Source organism: Oryx dammah, unplaced genomic scaffold (assembly GCF_014754425.2).
Source record: "Oryx dammah isolate SB20612 unplaced genomic scaffold, SCBI_Odam_1.1 HiC_scaffold_19, whole genome shotgun sequence".
In the NCBI taxonomy this organism is placed as follows: Eukaryota; Metazoa; Chordata; class Mammalia; order Artiodactyla; family Bovidae; genus Oryx; species Oryx dammah.
In genome coordinates this window covers 86,209,170-86,228,039 of record NW_024070203.1, presented here as the reverse complement: position 1 = coordinate 86,228,039, position 18,870 = coordinate 86,209,170, and the positions used below count along the sequence as shown (strand labels likewise).

At 39.2% G+C, this 18,870-nt stretch overlaps 1 protein-coding gene across 1 annotated transcript in view; it reads right to left on the bottom strand.

Annotated features, from left to right (window-relative positions):
* Nucleotides 1-18,870, bottom strand: part of MMP16 (matrix metallopeptidase 16) — a 380,138-nt gene that overhangs the window by 178,236 nt on the left and 183,032 nt on the right. Inside the window, exon 2 of the mRNA XM_040261122.1 lies at nt 17,867-18,015. Coding sequence (XP_040117056.1) covers nt 17,867-18,015 — 149 coding nt within the window. The remainder of the gene's footprint in view (nt 1-17,866; nt 18,016-18,870) is intronic.

The following is an 18,870-nucleotide window of genomic DNA, read 5'->3' as shown; positions in this document are numbered from 1 at the left end:
ATTGAAGGCAGGAGGAGAAGGGGACAACAGAGGATGAGATTGTTGGATGGCATCACCGATTCAATAGACATGAATTTGAGCAAGCTCCGGGAGTTGGTGATGGACAGGGAGGTCTGGTATGCTGCAGTTCATGGGGTTGCAATGAGCTGGATAGATTGAGTGACTGAACTGAACAAGGTGATATATGCTATACATTTCTAGCTTACACATAAGGAAATTATTTTAAAAAGGTAAATAACATTTGTATTTTTCCATTTTTTTTCTTCTTTTCAGTTTAAGCATTTTATAAATAACAGCCATTCTCTCTGAATTCTTCATAATAATCAAATTTAATGCTTAAGAATTTTTTTCTGAATATGACGTTTCAGTTCAGTTCAGTTCAGTCGCTCAGTCGTGTCTGACTATCTGCGACCCCCTGAATCTCAGCATGCCAGGCCTCTCTGTCCATCACCAACTCCTGGAGTTCACTCAAACTCACGTCCATCGAGTCGGTGATGCCATCCAGCCATCTCATCCTCTGTCTTCCCCTTTTTCCTCCTGCCCCCAATCCCTACCAGCATCAGAGTCTTCTCCAATGAGTCAACTCTTCGCATGAGATGGCCAAAGTACTGGAGCTTCAGCTTTAGCATCATTCCTTCCAAAGAACACCCAGGGTTGATCTCCTTTAGAATGGACTGGTTGGATCTCCTTGCAGTCCAAGGGACTCTCAAAAGTCTTCTCCAACACCACAGTTCAAAAGCATCAATTCTTCAGTGCACAGTTTTCTTCACAGTTCAACTCTTACATCCATACATGACCACTGGAAAAACCATAGCCTTAACTAAACGGACTAACTAACTAAATGGACCTTTGTTGGCAAAGTAATGTCTCTGCTTTTCAATATGCTATCTAGGTTGGTCATAACTTTTCTCCCAAGGAGTAAGCATCTTTTAATTTCATGGCTGCAGTCACCATCTGCAGTGATTTGGGAGCCCCAAAAAACAAACTATGACACTGTTGCCACTGTTTCCGATTCTATTTTCCATGAAGTGATGGGACCAGATGCCATGATCTTCGTTTTCTGAATGTTGAGCTTCAAGCCAGCTTTTTCACTCTCCTCTTTCACTTTCATCAAGAGGCTTTTAAGTTCCTCTTCACTTTCTGCCAGAAGGGTGGTGTCATCTGCATATCTGAGGTTATTGATATTTCTCCTGGCAATCTTGATTCCAGCTTGTGCTTCTTCCAGCCCAGCGTTTCTCATGATGTACTCTGCATATAAGTTAAATAAGCAGGGTGACAATATACACTCTTGACATACTCCTTTTCCTATTTGGAACCAGTCTGTTGTTCCATGTCCAGTTCTAACTGTTGCTTCCTGACCTGCATACAGGTTTCTCAAGAGGCAGGTCAGGTGGTCTGGTATTCCCATCTCTTTCAGAATTTTCCACAGTTTATTGTGAGGTTTAGTATCACACAAATAAAAATTAAATATTAACATTAGGAAAAAGTTTGGTTTTGATTTATTGATTGTTAATTCTTGTCTACAGAGAAACATTTTAATGATTTTGATAAGTTTTTCATTAATGACTCATAAAATAACTTTACCATTCATTAGGTCATTTAATTTAACAATTACAAACTAAAGCAGAATCTTCATGTTGTTACATGCTTCAGAAAGTGGAAATGAGAAAAGAATCAATTTTCATTTTATTTCATCAAATACTTAATTTGTATACTCTTTATATAGTAAATAATTGACTACAGAGATGACTGTCTAAAGATGTCCACTTCATGAAAATGAATGAAATAGTTAACAGATTACATGGATAAATCAGCTAACCAGCTTTCATAAACATAATAATGTCATGCAACAATGACAGGACAATTTTTAGTTTTTCATAAAGACAACACTTTTCTGATAAGCATTATACATTTGCCTCTTCTATTCTGTTGCCAGTAATAATGTAAACACTGGAGTTACCAGGCTTAAAAACTCCATTCTCATTCATAATGCATTGTAGAAGTACTTAAGAAAATCACTCTTTCCCTTTTTTTAAAGTCTCCATACCAAATGAGATGTCTTGCAAACGCTGATGTCTAGAAGGCTATCCAGTTCTATGAAGCTGAAGTCTCTGGAACTAAGAACTGAGACATCTTACTTCCCAGGACTCTCTTAATCACTAAATTTGAAAGACATTTCACTAGACTATAAAACAGTCCAGGGCAGGGGATCTACATACTCCCAGTACTTGTACAATTCCTAGCATTTAAAAGATGCTTAATAAACAGGTGAACAGAGACATTTTTAATGAAAACATATTTTCATTATATTCTATAAGATCTAGATATACTCAGCTAACAAATATTAAGTGTTAAGGATAGACTGATGAAAATTTTCAATGGCTTTTATATATGAGTATTTCATCAATAATACTCTCAACCAAAAATTATATTTCTTGGATAAGTACTTATTCTGACTTATCTCTCTGAAAGTATTGTGAGAATAATACTTAATTATTAAAGATTAATAAATTTAGTTAATGTGGGATGTGACTACAGTTACCTTTAGCTAAAGAAAAGATTTAAGCAAACACGCTGCAAGGAAAAATCATTTTTAAATGGATACTAGGATAAAAGTTGACAATTTGTATTAAAACTGATATGTTATCAGGATAAAGTGTATTTTCAATTAGGATATATTCTCTAGAATTACTTCCACAATACACAAAATTAAAAGATGAAAGCAGTCATGTTTTTTCAAACATTGAAACTTATTAATGTGAATCTCCATTTAAGTTGTGCACATGTTGGATCAGTAAAAATTTTCTCAGTGAAGCACTGCATCTTCCAAAGGACAAGGATTTTAGGGATGAGTATTAATTTGGTTCCTAAGCTCAAAGATGTCTCTGCTAAGTTCCTTATGCATTTCTTTAGCTTTTTCCCATTTCATATAATTTTTTCTCATGCTCCAACTACTCATTCCATCCTGATCTATTTTCATCTATTTTCCTACAATATTTTAAGCTTTTAGAATATGCTAAGAGATATATGAAAAATGTGTGGATAAAAAGATAAGACAAGCTCTTGAAGAGCTCCCAGTCTAAGTTAATACAGCATGATTGGAAAAAAAAAATTACAGTATAATTGGCTAAGTAGTCTCACATCTCCATGTAGCCATCTTATCATCATTTCTAACTTTACATGTAATTTAAAAATTATAATTTTCCAGCTCCAAAATGGAAACAATTCCTCTGACAACTTAACTCAGCCAAAAGTCTTTATAAATGATATAAGCAAGATATACAGGTAACATCTTCCACAGATCTCTCTTCACATCTAACCAGTCATCACGTAGTCTCTTCTGCCTCCAAAACTTCTCGGTAATTCTCACTCTTAGCAGTGCCTCCTCACTCCTAAAGATAAATATTTTCAAAGCACTGATGTGTTTCCTACATGTTCTGAGCACAAAATGCTTTTATAGACACAATCTTATTCAGGCATCCTCAGCAAGGGTAACCCTTGTTCCTTTAATTCCCAAGAGCCACACAAGTTCCTACAGAACTGTACCACCAATCGTGCTCTTGATGCCAACTGTCTTGCTGTTCACACTGTTCACGGAACCCAGGGGTAGGCAAGGCGTGAGCCAAGAGGATGGAAGGAGACTCGAGGAGCCATAGGAACTGCAGACACGTTTATTTTCTCCTGGCGGACACAGCAGCCGTAACACAGCCTCTCTACTGGTTGCCACGTCAGCAGCAGCCACAGCATGACCACAGTGGAGCCATAACACGGCCATGACACAAGCTCACAGAAACAACCATGACGCCCCTCCAGTGCGGCCCCAGTGCTCTAGCAGCCAGAGCTTTTGTGGTGAAGCTCCTACAGGCATATCGCACAACGCAGCTCATGACCAAATGAGTACCTTGTGACCAAGCAAGTACCTTGAGACCCAGTGAGTACCACGTGACCAAGCAAGTACCTTGTGACTCAGTGAGTACCTCATGCCCAAGCAAGTACCCCGTGACCAACTGAGTACCACATGACCAAGAAAGTATCTTGTAACTCAGTGAGTACCTCATGACCAAGCAAGTACCTCATGAGGAAGCGAGTACCATGTGACCAAGCAAGTACCTTGTGACTCAGTGAGTACCTCGTGACCAAGTGAGTACCTCGTGAGGAAGTAAGTACCTTGAGACTCAGTGAGTACCTCATGACCAAGCAAGTACCTCATGACCCAGTGAGTACCTTGTGACCAAGTGAGTTCCTCGTGATGTGTATGTGCAGTGCTATAAGTGATCTCACCTGTTACATAAACATTATTTACAAAACCTGGGGCCAGAGCGAGAGGCTATGGGGCGAGAGAGACAGACCACACCATCTTGGCTAATTTGTTCCTTCCCTACACCCCGTCCCTTCAGAGTCTCTCGCCTCATAATCTACAAGCAGTCCATCTTCCATGATATTTCCTTGGCAAGTAACACTAACCCTTGGATTTACACCTTGCAATAGCAGTAGCTACAACAACAAACAGTGACAACCCCAATACAGGGCAAAACCCAATGTCAGGTATCATGCTGCGGTCCTTGCCCCCATGGGCCTAGAAGAGCCATACACCACAGGTGGAGTGACTTTACCTTCTTTGGCCAAGTCCAGCCCACCATCAGGCCTTGCGAGGCTGTGGGAAAGCTCCACAGGCGCAACTCCACTCCTGCGGAATTTTTATTAAGGACCCGCAAAGCCCCCCACAAGCACCAGGTCCACCCCTTCAAGGAGGGGAATTTTTTGTGTATTTTCCACAACCCATCCACAAAATTCCAAATGCTTTCACACTGCTCTAAATCTGCAAGAGAATCAGAGGTTAGTAGCACATCCTAGGACACAGCGTTTACAGTACACTGTTCTAAGTCTACATCATACAACATAGGACAGAGGTTCTGACTTGCTGTAAAGAAGGTTGCATTTGGCACCGGTATCAACCAGGGCCATTACGCTCTGTACATTAGCTAGTGACCAGCGAATTCCAAGTTCTACTTGGAGCCTCTGATCCCTGTTTGGGTTTTTCAGGCAGGCCCCTTGGTCTGAGTTCTGTTCAAAGTGAAAAAAGGCATCATCGAAAGGATCATCCTCAGGCACCAGGTAATCTTTTAACTGAACTGCCCAGAATCTCTGGCTGTGGGTGCTTCTCAAACCTGGTAAACTGCTGCTCTGATCTCAGTTGCCTCCATAGCTCTACGAGCAGAGCATTGGGCTGTCCACCAATTTTATTTCTGTCAACTCCCGCTGCCAGCAAATCAGCCCACATTTGCATTCTCGTTACTCGGACGGGGCCTTTACCAGCTCTGGTCCCCTTTGGGGTCTTCATGCTTCTAATCCCCTTTGCCTGCATCCATCCCTCTATTTCTCCCAAAGGAGCCACCATTGATATCACCTCATATCTGGGGTGCCCACACAGGGGGCAAGAATAGCAATCAGGGATCCAAAAGTGGGAGACAGGGCATTGTTCAAAACTGTCTTGAATGCCACAAGTAAAATGCTCATCTTCTGGGCCCTGGGTGTTTGGATTAAACATTGACTGCTTCATGCCCAGTTCTCTCCCTACTTGGGTCAACTCATAGAGGTATACCATTTACTCACAGTATCTGGGAGCTCTACCACATGTGACCACATGGTGCAAATGGCAGCTTTAATCCATTTCCATGAGGGCATGTGTTTGGTTAGGCGCACCTTGCAGGAGTCACCAGGATTCTGAAACCTTTGTCTCAGTGAGGGGTGAGTGGCTATAGATGCCAGTTCTACCTCATCCCTGCTGGGAGCCAGCACAGGAGATCCCACCCATGACAAGGTCTTGTGGAGAGACCTGACGAGCAAGGTGGATCAGGACTTGAGGGACCCCCTGGACCTGCTCGAGCATCTACCCCAAAACTAGAATCTGTCTTACTATTTTATGCCTTTCACAAACTCTTCTGACATTACAGGGGGCTATCCCCGACCACCTTTTTCTGGAAAAAATTAACTTAGGGCTCTAGTTGATAAATCTCCTGGGCATGAAAGGAGTATTTCAATTCAACCCCCCTGTTAGCATTCTAGCTTACTTTGCAGGTTTATCCAGACTCTTGCAACATTGTTGAGCCAATGCTTGCTGCCAAGTTCCCACATCCTTTATCCATTGTGTTCCTGGGAGTTCATATAGTTAGGGTGTAGAAGAAACAAGTAATAGCCTTAGCATTAGCAACATTAGACTTTGAGTTAATAAGTTCTTTCTTTGCACTGAATCTTTGCTCCATAAAAATGTAACTCTGTACTTTAAGGGTGAAGCAGGCTAAGGAATTTAAGAAAAAAATATTTCAAGGGAAATTAAGTGTTTTAGCTGACCAACCTTTATCAAAAAGGGGTCATAAAATGTTAAGAGGCCTCCGGGCCAGAAGATAATGTACAAAAAATAAGACCCTTGTTTATGAAACGGTATGCAGGAAGAAACCTGGTATCGATAAAAGTTAATACTGATGGAATGTTGAGTTGACTCTGCATTTTTCACTTTGCTCAATGTACAACTCAGGGTATAAAAGTCCCCTCTGAAAATAAAGTGACAGGCCTCACCTCACCATTGCTTGGCCTCCCCGTGTAGTTCTTCCTCTCTTTTTCTTCAGGTTGATCCCCTGGAGCTCAGAGGCCCTCTGAGTTCACTTTCTTGCCCAGGCTTCTAAGACCCTCTCGAGAAGGTGCTCTGTGCCTTCGCCCCATTGAGAGGGCACCTGTGGCCTCCGTGAACAGAGCAAGTCCCGTGCAGGGGATTTCTGGGCTTTCTGTGTAAACCAAGGAATATCAACCACTTTCTCTCCTCTATTTTCTTAACTGTAACATTTTTTATCTCTCTCTATCTCTATATCTCTAAATCTCAGTCGCCGATGCCATCACCCTGAGGATACCCTGGATCCAACTGGGGCTGGACCCTGGTACATCCCTGACACATGTAATCCTGTGCACCCGTGTCCCAAAGTGGCAAGAGCCATGCTACCAAGGGTTCTGCTTGCTTTTGCCGAAATTTCATATCCAAGTCAACCAACTCTGCCGTAGTATATGGTTGATATGTCATGAGCTCAGTCACACTGGAGGACCCTTGAGGATGCTGCCCTCCCCTCCCCGGGCCATAGGCTTCTCATGCTTCCCTTTCTGCTATACAATAGGCCTCACCACCAAGTGGGAACCTGTGGTCTCACAGAGTTCATTATCACAGTCTCTTCCTGCCTTGCCCTCAGGAATGCTGGGGTCTTCAGAGCCACGGGTTCTTGCTCTAAGGCCAATATACATTGTTCAAGTTCTTCTGAGTGTCTCTGCACATTGCGTACCAGTGTGGCATCCCAGAGCACACTACCGATATTCACCTTCAGGGCAGTCAGGAAAATCCACCCCACGGTGCCAGCAGCAGTCTGTGCCATCTTGTTCATCAAATGGGAACTCACAGCCTGTAACGCCATTTCAATGCTATCTGGGGACCCATCCATGCTTCCCAGTTTTCCACTAGAGCGCATGCAGAAAGAATTGCAGCCACACGGTGCCATGTGCTATCTGGTGGTCACTGGCTTCCTCCACCCAGTGGAGCCTCGGGCTCCTCTACCTGCTGGGTATCCGGCTGTCTACACTAGGTATATCTCTGATCCTGCTCATGACATCAACTGTCTTGGTGTTCACACTGTTCACTGAACCCAGGGTAGGCTAGGTGTGAGCTAACAGGCTGGAAGGAGACTTGAGGAGCCGTAGGAATTGCAGACAGGTTCATTCTCTCCTGGCTGGCATGGCAGTCACAATACTACCTCTCTCCTGGCTGTAGCAGCAGCAGCAGCAGCCACAACATAACCATGACAGAGCCACAAAGTAGCCATGATGTAACCTCATATAACCATGATGCCACTCCAGTGTAGCCCCAGTGCCACAGCAGCCATGGCTTTCCTAGTGAACTTCTTACAGGCATACTGCACAAAACACCTCGTGACCAAGCGAGTACCTCGTGACGCCCATGCACAGTGCTATAACTGATCGCAGCTGTTACGTAAACATTATTTACAAAACATGGGGCCAGAACAAGGGGCTGTGGGGCAAGAGTGCCTGACCATGCCATCTAGGCCAATTTTGCTCTTTCCCTACAAGAACCCAATCCCTTTCTGCCTTTGCATACAGTGACTTCTGTCTGGAATGCCTTTTCTGCCTTGTTGACACTGACAACCCTGATCTTCCTTCATTATGTAACTTGCACAGGGATAGTTTACATCTCAACACAGCACGTATGACTGTGTATGACCAGCGGGGACCTGTCTGCCTCTGTCTCTCACCAGCCTGTGTGTCCAGCCAGAGAGCACTGTATGGGGCCCAGAGCCAGTAACGTTTCCAATGAGGAACATGAAGCAAATGAACTGTCTTCATGTAATTTTTTTTTTTTTTGCACATAATGACCCGCCCCCTACTATCCTATATGTTTCTTAAAGACTTTGTAGCCTTGGACAAACGCTTCTACAGATGGATATTATGTGGAAACTTTCATATACAATTAAATCATAAAGTAGACGACTTAAGTGTAAGAAATAAACACAAGAACAGGCATAAGGCAATATAAACTAATAATTTAACTTAAAGAACACTTAATGGGCATTGGTCAAGATAATTCTATGTTAACCTCACCAATATATATATCTAAATATTCTAGCACAGAGATATTAGCAGGTATTAACTATTGAAATATGTCAAGTCTCCAAAATGTGATTGGGACACATGGTGACACTGAGTGTGCCATGCAGTGTTTGAGCTAAATCTGTCCTCAGGATCTTTACGTGATTCCAGCCGCTTATTCATTCATTAGATAAGCATTTGTTTCTCTTACAGTTTTTAAGTTCTCCATGACATAAAGAGCGGTCAGTGTTTATTAGAACTTATCAATGAATTAAATGCTGTCTAACACTAAAAGCAAAATTAGCATATTAATGTTGCTCTTCAAGTAAAGTCTGGTGATCCACTTCTAGTTATCATCCACCAAAATGTTAGTTGGATTCACATATCAATTTGATAAATCCCGTATTTACCTATACAGAAGAATGTAAAACCGGATGCAAAAAGTAAAATTGACTGATTGTCTCACCTAAGATAATAGCTTCATCATATGCAAAGAAAAGGTGTTGAAGTGTATTTCCATGTGTGTGTGTGTGTGTGTGTGTATTATTTCCAAGTAGCACTTTTTTGCAGAAGTGTCATTACTAAAGCACTTCTCTTTTTCAGTGTGACGATACACATATACCTGCATTTCTGTATTGACTTACTTGCTAAGAATTTTAACTTGACATTCCAAAACGAACAAAGACATGGGGAATGAGCACGGGGCTGAGGATGGTAGCCTCCAAGAGAGACATTCTGTAAAATCAAGGTATAAATAATGGCATCACCCAATTTTCATAAATATAATACTGTTATTAAGTATTGATTTAACTGTTTAGAACCCAGAACACTTTGAAACTAGTTCGGCAGATCACTAATATCTTCATTTAAATTAATTCCACTTAAAAATTAAAATAATTAAAATCAATTTTCTTGTGAAAAGTTACATTATATAAGTTGAAATCAGGAATTCTAGAGCCAAACTACCAGGGTTTCCCTTCCCCTCCACTGATTCACAAGCCCTGTGCTATCAGTCACTCTACTGTATCTTTCCATGCTTTAGCTTTCTCTTCTTTGAAATGAAACAATTGTACTATTACTGAGTTAATGTGAGAATTAAACTATTTAAATCATATGAAATACTTAAGAACAGTTCCTGGCACATAGTAATGTTATTATTATTAACTAATGATTATAACACAACTCAGTTCAGTTCAGTCGCTCAGTCGTGTCCGACTCTGCAACCCCATGAATTGCAGCACACCAGGCCTCTCTATCCATCACCAACTCCCAGAGTTTACCCAAACTCATGTCGATTGAGTCAGTGACGCCATCCAACCATCTCATCCTCTGTCGTCCCTTTCTCCTTCTACCCTCAATCCTCCCCAGCATCATGGTCTTTTCAAATGAGTCAGCTCTTCCCATCAGGTGGCCAAAGTATTGGAATTTCAGCTTCAGCATCAGTCCTTCCAATGAACACCCAGGACTGATCTCCTTTAGAATGGACTCGTTGGATCTCCTTGCAGTATAAGGGACTCTCAAGAGTCTTCTCCAACACCACAGTTTAAAAGCATCAATTCTTCTGTGCTCAGCTTTCTTTATAGTCCAACTCTCACATCCATACATGACTACTGGAAAAACCAAAGCCTTGACTAGATGGACCTTTGTTGACAAAGTAACGTCTCTGCTTTTTGATTTGCTGTTTAGGTTGGGCATAACTTTCCTTCCAAGGAGTAAGCGTCTTTTAATTTCATGGTTGTAGTCACCATCTGCAGTGATTTTGGAGCCCCCCCAAATAAAGTCAGCCACTGTTTCCCCATCTATTTGCCATGAAGTGATAGGATCGGATGCCTTAATACTATTTTACAAATATCAGGAAGTAGTTGTACTTCTACTACAGGAAGTAGTAGAAACAGCAGTATACAGATTTCAATTCATGTTGACTTGTATGTTGACCTAAAGCACTCTGTTATTCAAGACAGAGATAATTCTAGTCTTTTGATAACAAGCATAACAACAGGTACATTATCCTCTGCTTTATGTAAGTAATGTAACCATAAGCTTCTAAACAAGTTTGCAGTAATGCTAAGAGTCACTACACATTAAACAGTATTCATTAGCTTCAGTTAAAAAAAATAATGAGTTGGGCATTTATGTCAAACATTTGGGGCTACCCACTGTATGACTCCAGGAGGTTCCTTCAAGCTGTAGTCCATGCCTCTGGTGCCCCTGGTGGAGCTGCAGGAAGGTACCTCCTCAATTGATTAAGATGAGAATGCAGCCCTTTGGGGTTGAGGTTGTGCCACGCAGTGGCTTTGTGCACATATATCTAACTTTACCAAGAGAAAAAGATGTCAAAATATATATTTTTTGCATTATGCATTAGTAATCTCTGAAAAATATTCATCAGCATAATATATTAAACAGGTTTCTATCCTCCAAACTTCTCAAAGTTCTAAGGAAAGGTAAGAGTAACATCTACTATTAAAGTTGACCGAGAAATCTTTCTAGAAATTTTTTAAATTGGCTTGTTTTTATTCCCTTAAAAATTCTTAGGTTTTGCTTGTATTCACAGAGCTAAGTTCAACAATCATGAAGGAAATTTTTCAGAAGTTAATTAACTTAGGGCTCAAAATGTAGACAGACTGATAGCTCACTCTAGTCCAGAATCTCTTTTTTTCTATCAACTCGTTAGCTGTCTGCATGGACACACATGTTATTTATAAAGATGAAACTGCAAAGTTAAACTACTTAAAAACCCACCCAAAGAGAATAAAAGTATTAAGACTCCATGATCTGCAATGTGAACAAAAGCTCTCTTAATAGTGTCAGCTCTTATTTAAGCTTTCATACGTCACCTTTAACTGGGCTCTAATGACCCTTCATTTAGCTATCAACCAACCCTCTGTAGTTACCAAAATGTGTATTGACCCATGCTATAATGTTATAACTTTGAGTACCATTTCTATATTCAAAAATAATAAAGAAAAAACTGTAACTACTGATAGATCTATCTTTTACATCCAAATTGAAAATGAAGAGAGTCTTAATTGATAATTTAGACAAAAAAATAAAAAATCATGAAACATATGGATAAGTAAACCAAAAAACGTATGCTTCTTGATACATCTAAATAAATATTTGAGTTCCAAAATCGAGTTCAAATATCGCAACAGTTTCATGACAATTCTTTGAATAAAGCTACTTCTTTTGTCTTTAATTTTTAATTAAGACAAATTTCTGGGCATGTTTTAAATAAATTAAACAGAATTACTGAGATTATCTATTATATATATACAAATGTATAGATATATATGTGTCTGTAAATATATATATATGTGTGTGTGTGTGTGTGTGTGTGTGAACACACACACTGTATATATGGAGAGAGAAACAAAATGAAAGATCACCTTACAAATCCTATCAAGTATTCTTTGGGGGATAACACTGCATACATAAAAAGTTAAACTAAAATTTTAAAATACTTACTATTAAAACACATTAGACTCTTACCACCTTAGTATATTTTTGTGTTCATGCAAAATACTTCATTTTATGCATAACACAGATTATTTCACCTATGGAATTTAACTAAGCTTGCTTACTAAAATTAGTTAAGCATCCAATAATTTAGAAGAACCATTGCAATTTATGATAGTGAGCTCATTTGGGGGTGGATGTAATGTAAGTATTTATTACTATCTCTCCAATACTAATGCTAATTAATTCAAAAGCTATATATTGAAAACATGCCACTTAAAGTAATAAGCAAATTTGTTGCTTGAAAATGGTTAACGTCTTTAATATAGGGATGATCATAATTGGCATCATCACTTTTAATTATCCAAGATTTATAGATTGAATCCATCAAATGTCTGTCAAAAGAAAACAACTGACTGAAACAAGAGTCTAAAATTAGATAAACATTTATGGAATCTGCAAATGAATCCTAAGACACTATTTTAACACTGATGAACAACTTTAGGTCTCCAACTATACTACATGTCTTATGTAATAAAACTTAGATAAAAAGTTCATAGCTTATAATTTGACTATGTAAAATGATAGAATGCAATTTCAGCATGGATTGTTTCCAAACATACATTTGATATTACAGAAGCTCAGAGAATTGCTTAAGTTGTGTAATTACAGGGATTATACTTAGAAAAGTGGTACATACTCTGAGCTGAGTATCCTGAGTAACAAATACCTCAAGACTGGGGGCTTCCCTGATAGTTCGGCTGGCAAAGAATCCTCCTACAATGCGGGAGACCTGGGTCGAATCCCTGGGTTGGGAAGATCCCCTGGAGGAGGGCATGACAACCCACTTCAGTATTCTTGCCTGGAGAATCCCCATGGACAGTGGAGCCTGGTGGGCTGCAGTCCATGGGGTCGCAAAGAGTTGGACACGATTGAGTGACTAAGAACAGCACGGGATTTTTCAGAGGGAAACACAGACAAGAGGCAAGTGAAGCCACAGGGTTTCTAGTACGAGTTACAATGAGAATGACACAAAGGACAGAGGAGGCATCACAGTCTAGGAAGGGAAAGTGATGAGGAGTTAACAAGGCTTTAATGGGTTCACCTAGAAATAACTACCAGGTATAACACTCCATTTAAAGGAAAAGGTGCTTTCTCAATTCCAAAATAATTGAATTAGAATAAAATTCCTTAAAGAAAAAAACACCAAAAACAAACAAACAAAAAGCAGAAAAACTGGTTGGTTTTAAATTTAAGGCTGCTTATTTAGTTGATCGTTCATTATAATGCTGTAACAGTAATTTTACTTTAAAGCCTTCACGCTGACACAATTCTTTCTCTTGGTCTGGAATCTGATCCACTGTACGCCAGAAAAAGACCCATGTCTTTCTCTACACCTCTGTACTTTTTACATCATCCTGCCAAAGAAGGGTTACAAACTGTTCAGACCCCTTTCCACATGAAGGGTTCAAATGAATCCTGCACATATTCCTCTTCCATTATCTCCTGACAAAGACCTTTTTTTAGCTACTTTAGAAAATCAAACCTATCCACCTTGAGTCTTTTCAGTGATCAGCAGGGGCTCTCAAATGTGGGAGAGACACAAATGACACCTTTTATAGGACGCAGTGGTCTCATTTTAGTATCTAGTGATAAGCATAACTCAGAGAAGGCAATGGCACCCCACTCCAGGACTCTTGCCGGGAAAATCCCATGGATGGAGGAGCCTGGTGGGCTGCAGTCCATGGGGTTGCTAAGAGTCAGACACGACTGAGCGACTTCACTTTCACTATTCCCTTTCATGCATTGGAGAAGGAAATGGCAACCCACTCCAGTGTTCTTGCCTGGAGAATCCCAGGGACGGGGGAGCCTGGTGGGCTGCTGTCTATGGGGTCGCACAGAGTCGGACACGACTGAAGGGACTTAGCAGCAGCAGAAGCAGTGGCAGCAATAAGCATAACATAATTTGTTTTCCAGGTCACAACTTATGGTTTTTAAAACTGAGCCATAATTTTCATGAAAAGTTATCAGCTCTGCATTAGGGAATAAGAAGGCTTGTCCACAACACTTTTTACAATGTTGGGATGAAAGAGTTCTGTATCATACACAGCAACAAAACACAGGACTTGCTGGAGATTTTGCTTAACAATTTAACACTATATTTATTTTGGATAAGAGGTATGTTATGACCAAAATGAAAATTTGATAGTATACTTTAAGAGAGAATTCCAATGATAATAGGGCAGCAGTACCAAAATTCTATTTTGGTAGAAATAGAAATTCTATTTCAAAATTCTATTCCCAATATTGATAACAGGTTTCTTATTTTCAAAGAATGCATTATATTAATTCTTCATTCTGTTTTCACAGATGCAAATCAAAGTTAATATTTAAGTATCTCTTTCAATATGTTAGGGGAGGTAACGAATTTATTTTTATCAAACTGCTTGCAAACTGTTTAATCTTCAATCATTTGTTATTTGTTTCCTTATTTTGATGACAGAAATAGTGTGACTAGCATCATATTTATACCATAATAGTTATACCATAAGTATTAGAAGCAAAATACAATTTTAAAATCATATATTAAATTAACTTAAAAAAATAAATAAATTAATTAACTTAATATGTAAGAATTAATTATATATACCTGAGCCCAGATATTTTATATATTTAAGAAAAACGTGCCATTTCTCAAAGGTACACAGCATGGTATAGTGGGAAGTTCCCCAAGTAAATGTCAGAAATTCTGGACTCTGAAACTAATTTGGACTTCACTTGGACTTTGACTTTCAGTTTTAAAAAAGCAGAGAGAAAAATGTATTCTTATCTTCCCTATTGTGTAGGGTTGATATATATTGATCATTATAAATGCTGAAGTATTTTGAGTATCAAGGACTCAATGGACACAAATAATTCTTCCCTGCACTGAAAGAATGAATCATCTCCCCCTTTGCTATCTAGAAACGATAATGCTATTTGACAATGTTACAGAACTTACAGTGTACTTGTGGCAAAATAATTTATGACTAAGTCTAGCTATACAGTTAACTTGAAGTTCCTTTTATTTCTAATAGAAAAACTAAATTTTCATTGACTTTAACATCAATGAAAAATATGTTCAGACATAACTGTCAATAAACTACAGCATCACATTGTTCAGTTCAGTTGAGTTCAGTCACTCAGTCACGTCCGACTCTTTGCGACCCCATGAACCACAGCATGCCTTGGCCTCTCTGTCCATCACCAACACCCAGAGTCCACCCAAACTCATGTCCATCGAGTGGGTGATGCCATCCAACCATCTCATCCTCTGTCGTCCTCTTCTCCTCCTGCCCTCAATCTTTCCCAGCATCAGGGTCTTTTCCAATGAATCAGCTCTTCGCATCAGGTGGCCAAAGTATTGGAGTTTCAGCTTCAGCATCAGTCCTTCCAATGAACACCCAGGACTGATCTCCTTTAGGATGAACTGGTTGGATCACATTGTTATTGACAATTATTAATAATAACAAGGCAAATATTTTGATGAATAGAGAACATGAAAAAAATCACAGAATGCAAAATAACACTTTATTCTTTTTGTTTATCAGTGTTGCCACAATTACTATATTATTTTACTCTCAATTTTTAAATAATGATTTTTATACCTTGCTGACATGCACATAATTTATTTTTCCCCCACTGAAGAAAAAACAACCAAATAGCCACAAACTTGTCTACCAGTTTTTTATTAACCTAAGTTGTTTTCAAATGTTGCTCCTTTGGATAACATCTGTCTCACTGTCTCTGCTTTTTCTCATTTTACCCTCTGAAAAAATGGAAACTTTGGAAAATCTTTATACTCATTATTAGAATTCTTTTGTGTTTTCTTTTCCTCTCCCATTGAAAAGGACCTTGGTAACTAAGGCACATTCTTCTTTGTGTTATAACACTGACCATAATGTTTTGCTACAAGATGTATTGTATTACTCAAGCTATTTTCTATGTTTCTCTAATTTGTATCTTTCACTCAGAACATAACATGAAGCAGAGATAGTAAAGTTTCAATAAGGAATCAAGTATAAAATCAGTTGTGTTTGCTATATTATAAAAGCTGTATCTGTTTTGCTCTGATTTCTTTTAAGACAGTCAGATACAATATTTTATACTTTTGTGTTTTTATCACAACTTCCCCTCAGTTGAAACAGTTATAAATACAGAACAGTGTGTACTTAATAAGTATTGGTTTTTAGCATAGAAATATCCTTAAGACATGATCTGCTGAACTGTCATTAACATGAGTCACCAGTCTACATGAAGCCAGACTTATGATTATTACTTGTCTTATTTTTATGCTTCTTTTAAATCCTCTGCCAAAACTAACATCTTATTTATTTGGGGGATGTTTTTGCTGAGATAGTGATATTATTTCTGCAAAAATATTTTTTCTCCAAAAATATTTCTCCAATTATTTCTCCAAAATCATCATTTTATAAAATCCAAGAATACCTATACTGAGTCTGTTGATTGATATGACTGTGCAAGTTAGAACTTATAAGCTCATCAGCATTATAATATTTATTCAAGATTTGTTCATTCTCTATACATTCAGGTGTTTATTGGTCTCAGAAACCAGAATATCTACTATATTATTCTTGATGTAGTCTTGTTTAGGAATTGTCCAACTGTGAATTTCCATGGAAATTACTTGTGGCAAATGTTGACTTCCGTCTTCCAGATGGTTTTCCTTCCACCTCTGCCACTGATGCCCCTTGCATGTCTCATGATGACTGAGGAGTTGTGTGATCGACCCCCTGCCCCAAAAAAACTCACAGTGGCATTTTGACCAGGTTTATCTTTTCAAATTGGACTCTGTGAATGACTTGCTAAAACACATGTGGATTACTAGATCTACTATGAAATATCCATGTTGTTGGCCCTTTCACACTGTATTTTCTTAACAAGTTGTGGAAACGGGCTATAAGGGTGGATTTTAAGCAACAGTAATTGCTGCAATTAAGTGCCTTTGAAGAAGAGATTCTGTCTTTGAATCTCTACATGCCTCTTTCACAGACAAAATGCCCAGGAAAGAGTAACTGGTTCAATAAATAGCTGAACAAATGATTGCTAAAACAATAAATAAAATAGAAAACATTATTAACGAGTAGAAATAAGCCCTTTGTTACTAAAAGATTGAAAGCACAGACTTTTCAGTGAAAACTCTTCCCTTGATTTCACTAGTGTGAGAACTGTCACTCACAGAAAGCTAGTAAACTATTAGCGGGCTCTCTGACTCTCTCCCCATTGAAAACAGAGCTCTGATTTGCTCCGCTTCTCATTTTCCTTGGTTTTAATATTTCGACTTTGGTCAGTTGCAAGCTACTGTGACGACATCATTTGGGGAAAGAGCTGTGCACACTCCGCTTCCTCCAGCCGTAGGAGCCAGCTCCAGCGCATCCCGGATCACCATTCTTATAGTGGCTTCCGCTGTACAGCTGTTTTGACTCCCGCTGTTGGTATTTTCTTTCCCATTTGGAAAATGTATTGCTAAACTCCAGGTAAGTAACCTTAATTTTGTTTTTTTTTTTTTTTTTTTTTAAAGAAATCTCAAGGGAGTTCGGAGTTAAAGTAGAGCTTAATAGATTCTTTGGATCTACTAAGTTCCAAAGAAGTGCACACGAGACAAACCATTCCATTGGTGGCTGGTAAAGTTCACTTAAGAGTTCTTCAGACTACTTAGTTTGGCTCAAGAACTGAGACGGAGAGAATGCAGGGGCCCTTGACTTACTCGATTGTGTTTCGATCCACTTTTCCCGTCATGTTAATGCCGTAGAACTGCTGCATGGCAGCTAAGGCGGACTGCATGGTCTCCGCAGAGCGCAGCACCGACATCCTGGGGTCACTCGGTGGAAGGTAGCCGTACTTCTGTAACCAAACCTGCAATAGCAAGCACAGTTACTTTTAGATCAACCTCACCATTTTACAGTATTTTATGGCAATCAGTTTATGTCTCTAGGTGACTTCAAACTTCATTTCCTCTTTAAGGGCATATCTTACTTAACTGCTTTGTCTTTTTTAGCTTTAGGCTATTTTTCATAATTTTAGTGCTTGTTACGGATCTAACAGATCCAAAACTCTAATTGTAAAGAAAAAGATTAACCTTTTGTCGCAAGATTATATTATATAAGGTACCACAGTAGATACTGGATAAAATCACAGAGATCATTTCTGCCCTCGAGGAACTCAAGTTCCCAAAAATGAAGATATTTTTTCAACAGTACGACCCCCACAGAGACGCCTTTGCAGGAAGCAGAAGTTAACGTACATGTGCCCCATCTGAAGCGTCACTTTCCCGACCAATCAGAGCACTGACCACAGCTCCCATCGCATCATCACATGTGGCCAATTATTCTGTAATGACATTTGGCGTATGAATTCTATCCAACTGGTCTAGTCAAATGTAACTAGATATCTTCAGGAACAGAGGACGGTGTCTCATGTAAAGGATATCCTTTCACTTATTTACCGTGGTTCACCTCAAACCAAATCAAGCAAATGACCAAGCTTTTCATACACAGATGAAATCAGACTATTTTGTTAAGAATATCTGGCCCTTTCCTTAAGGATTTCCTTATTCTAACTCTGCTCTTCTAAGGAAGAGAGATTTAGGGGGATAGGGAGAGGAAGATGTCAGTGTTGAGCCTAGTCATGATTATAGCCAAAAATCACAGTCATTTCAGGTTAGATTTTTTTTTTTAATAACCAAAACTTGGGTTATTTGAAGGGGTTGGG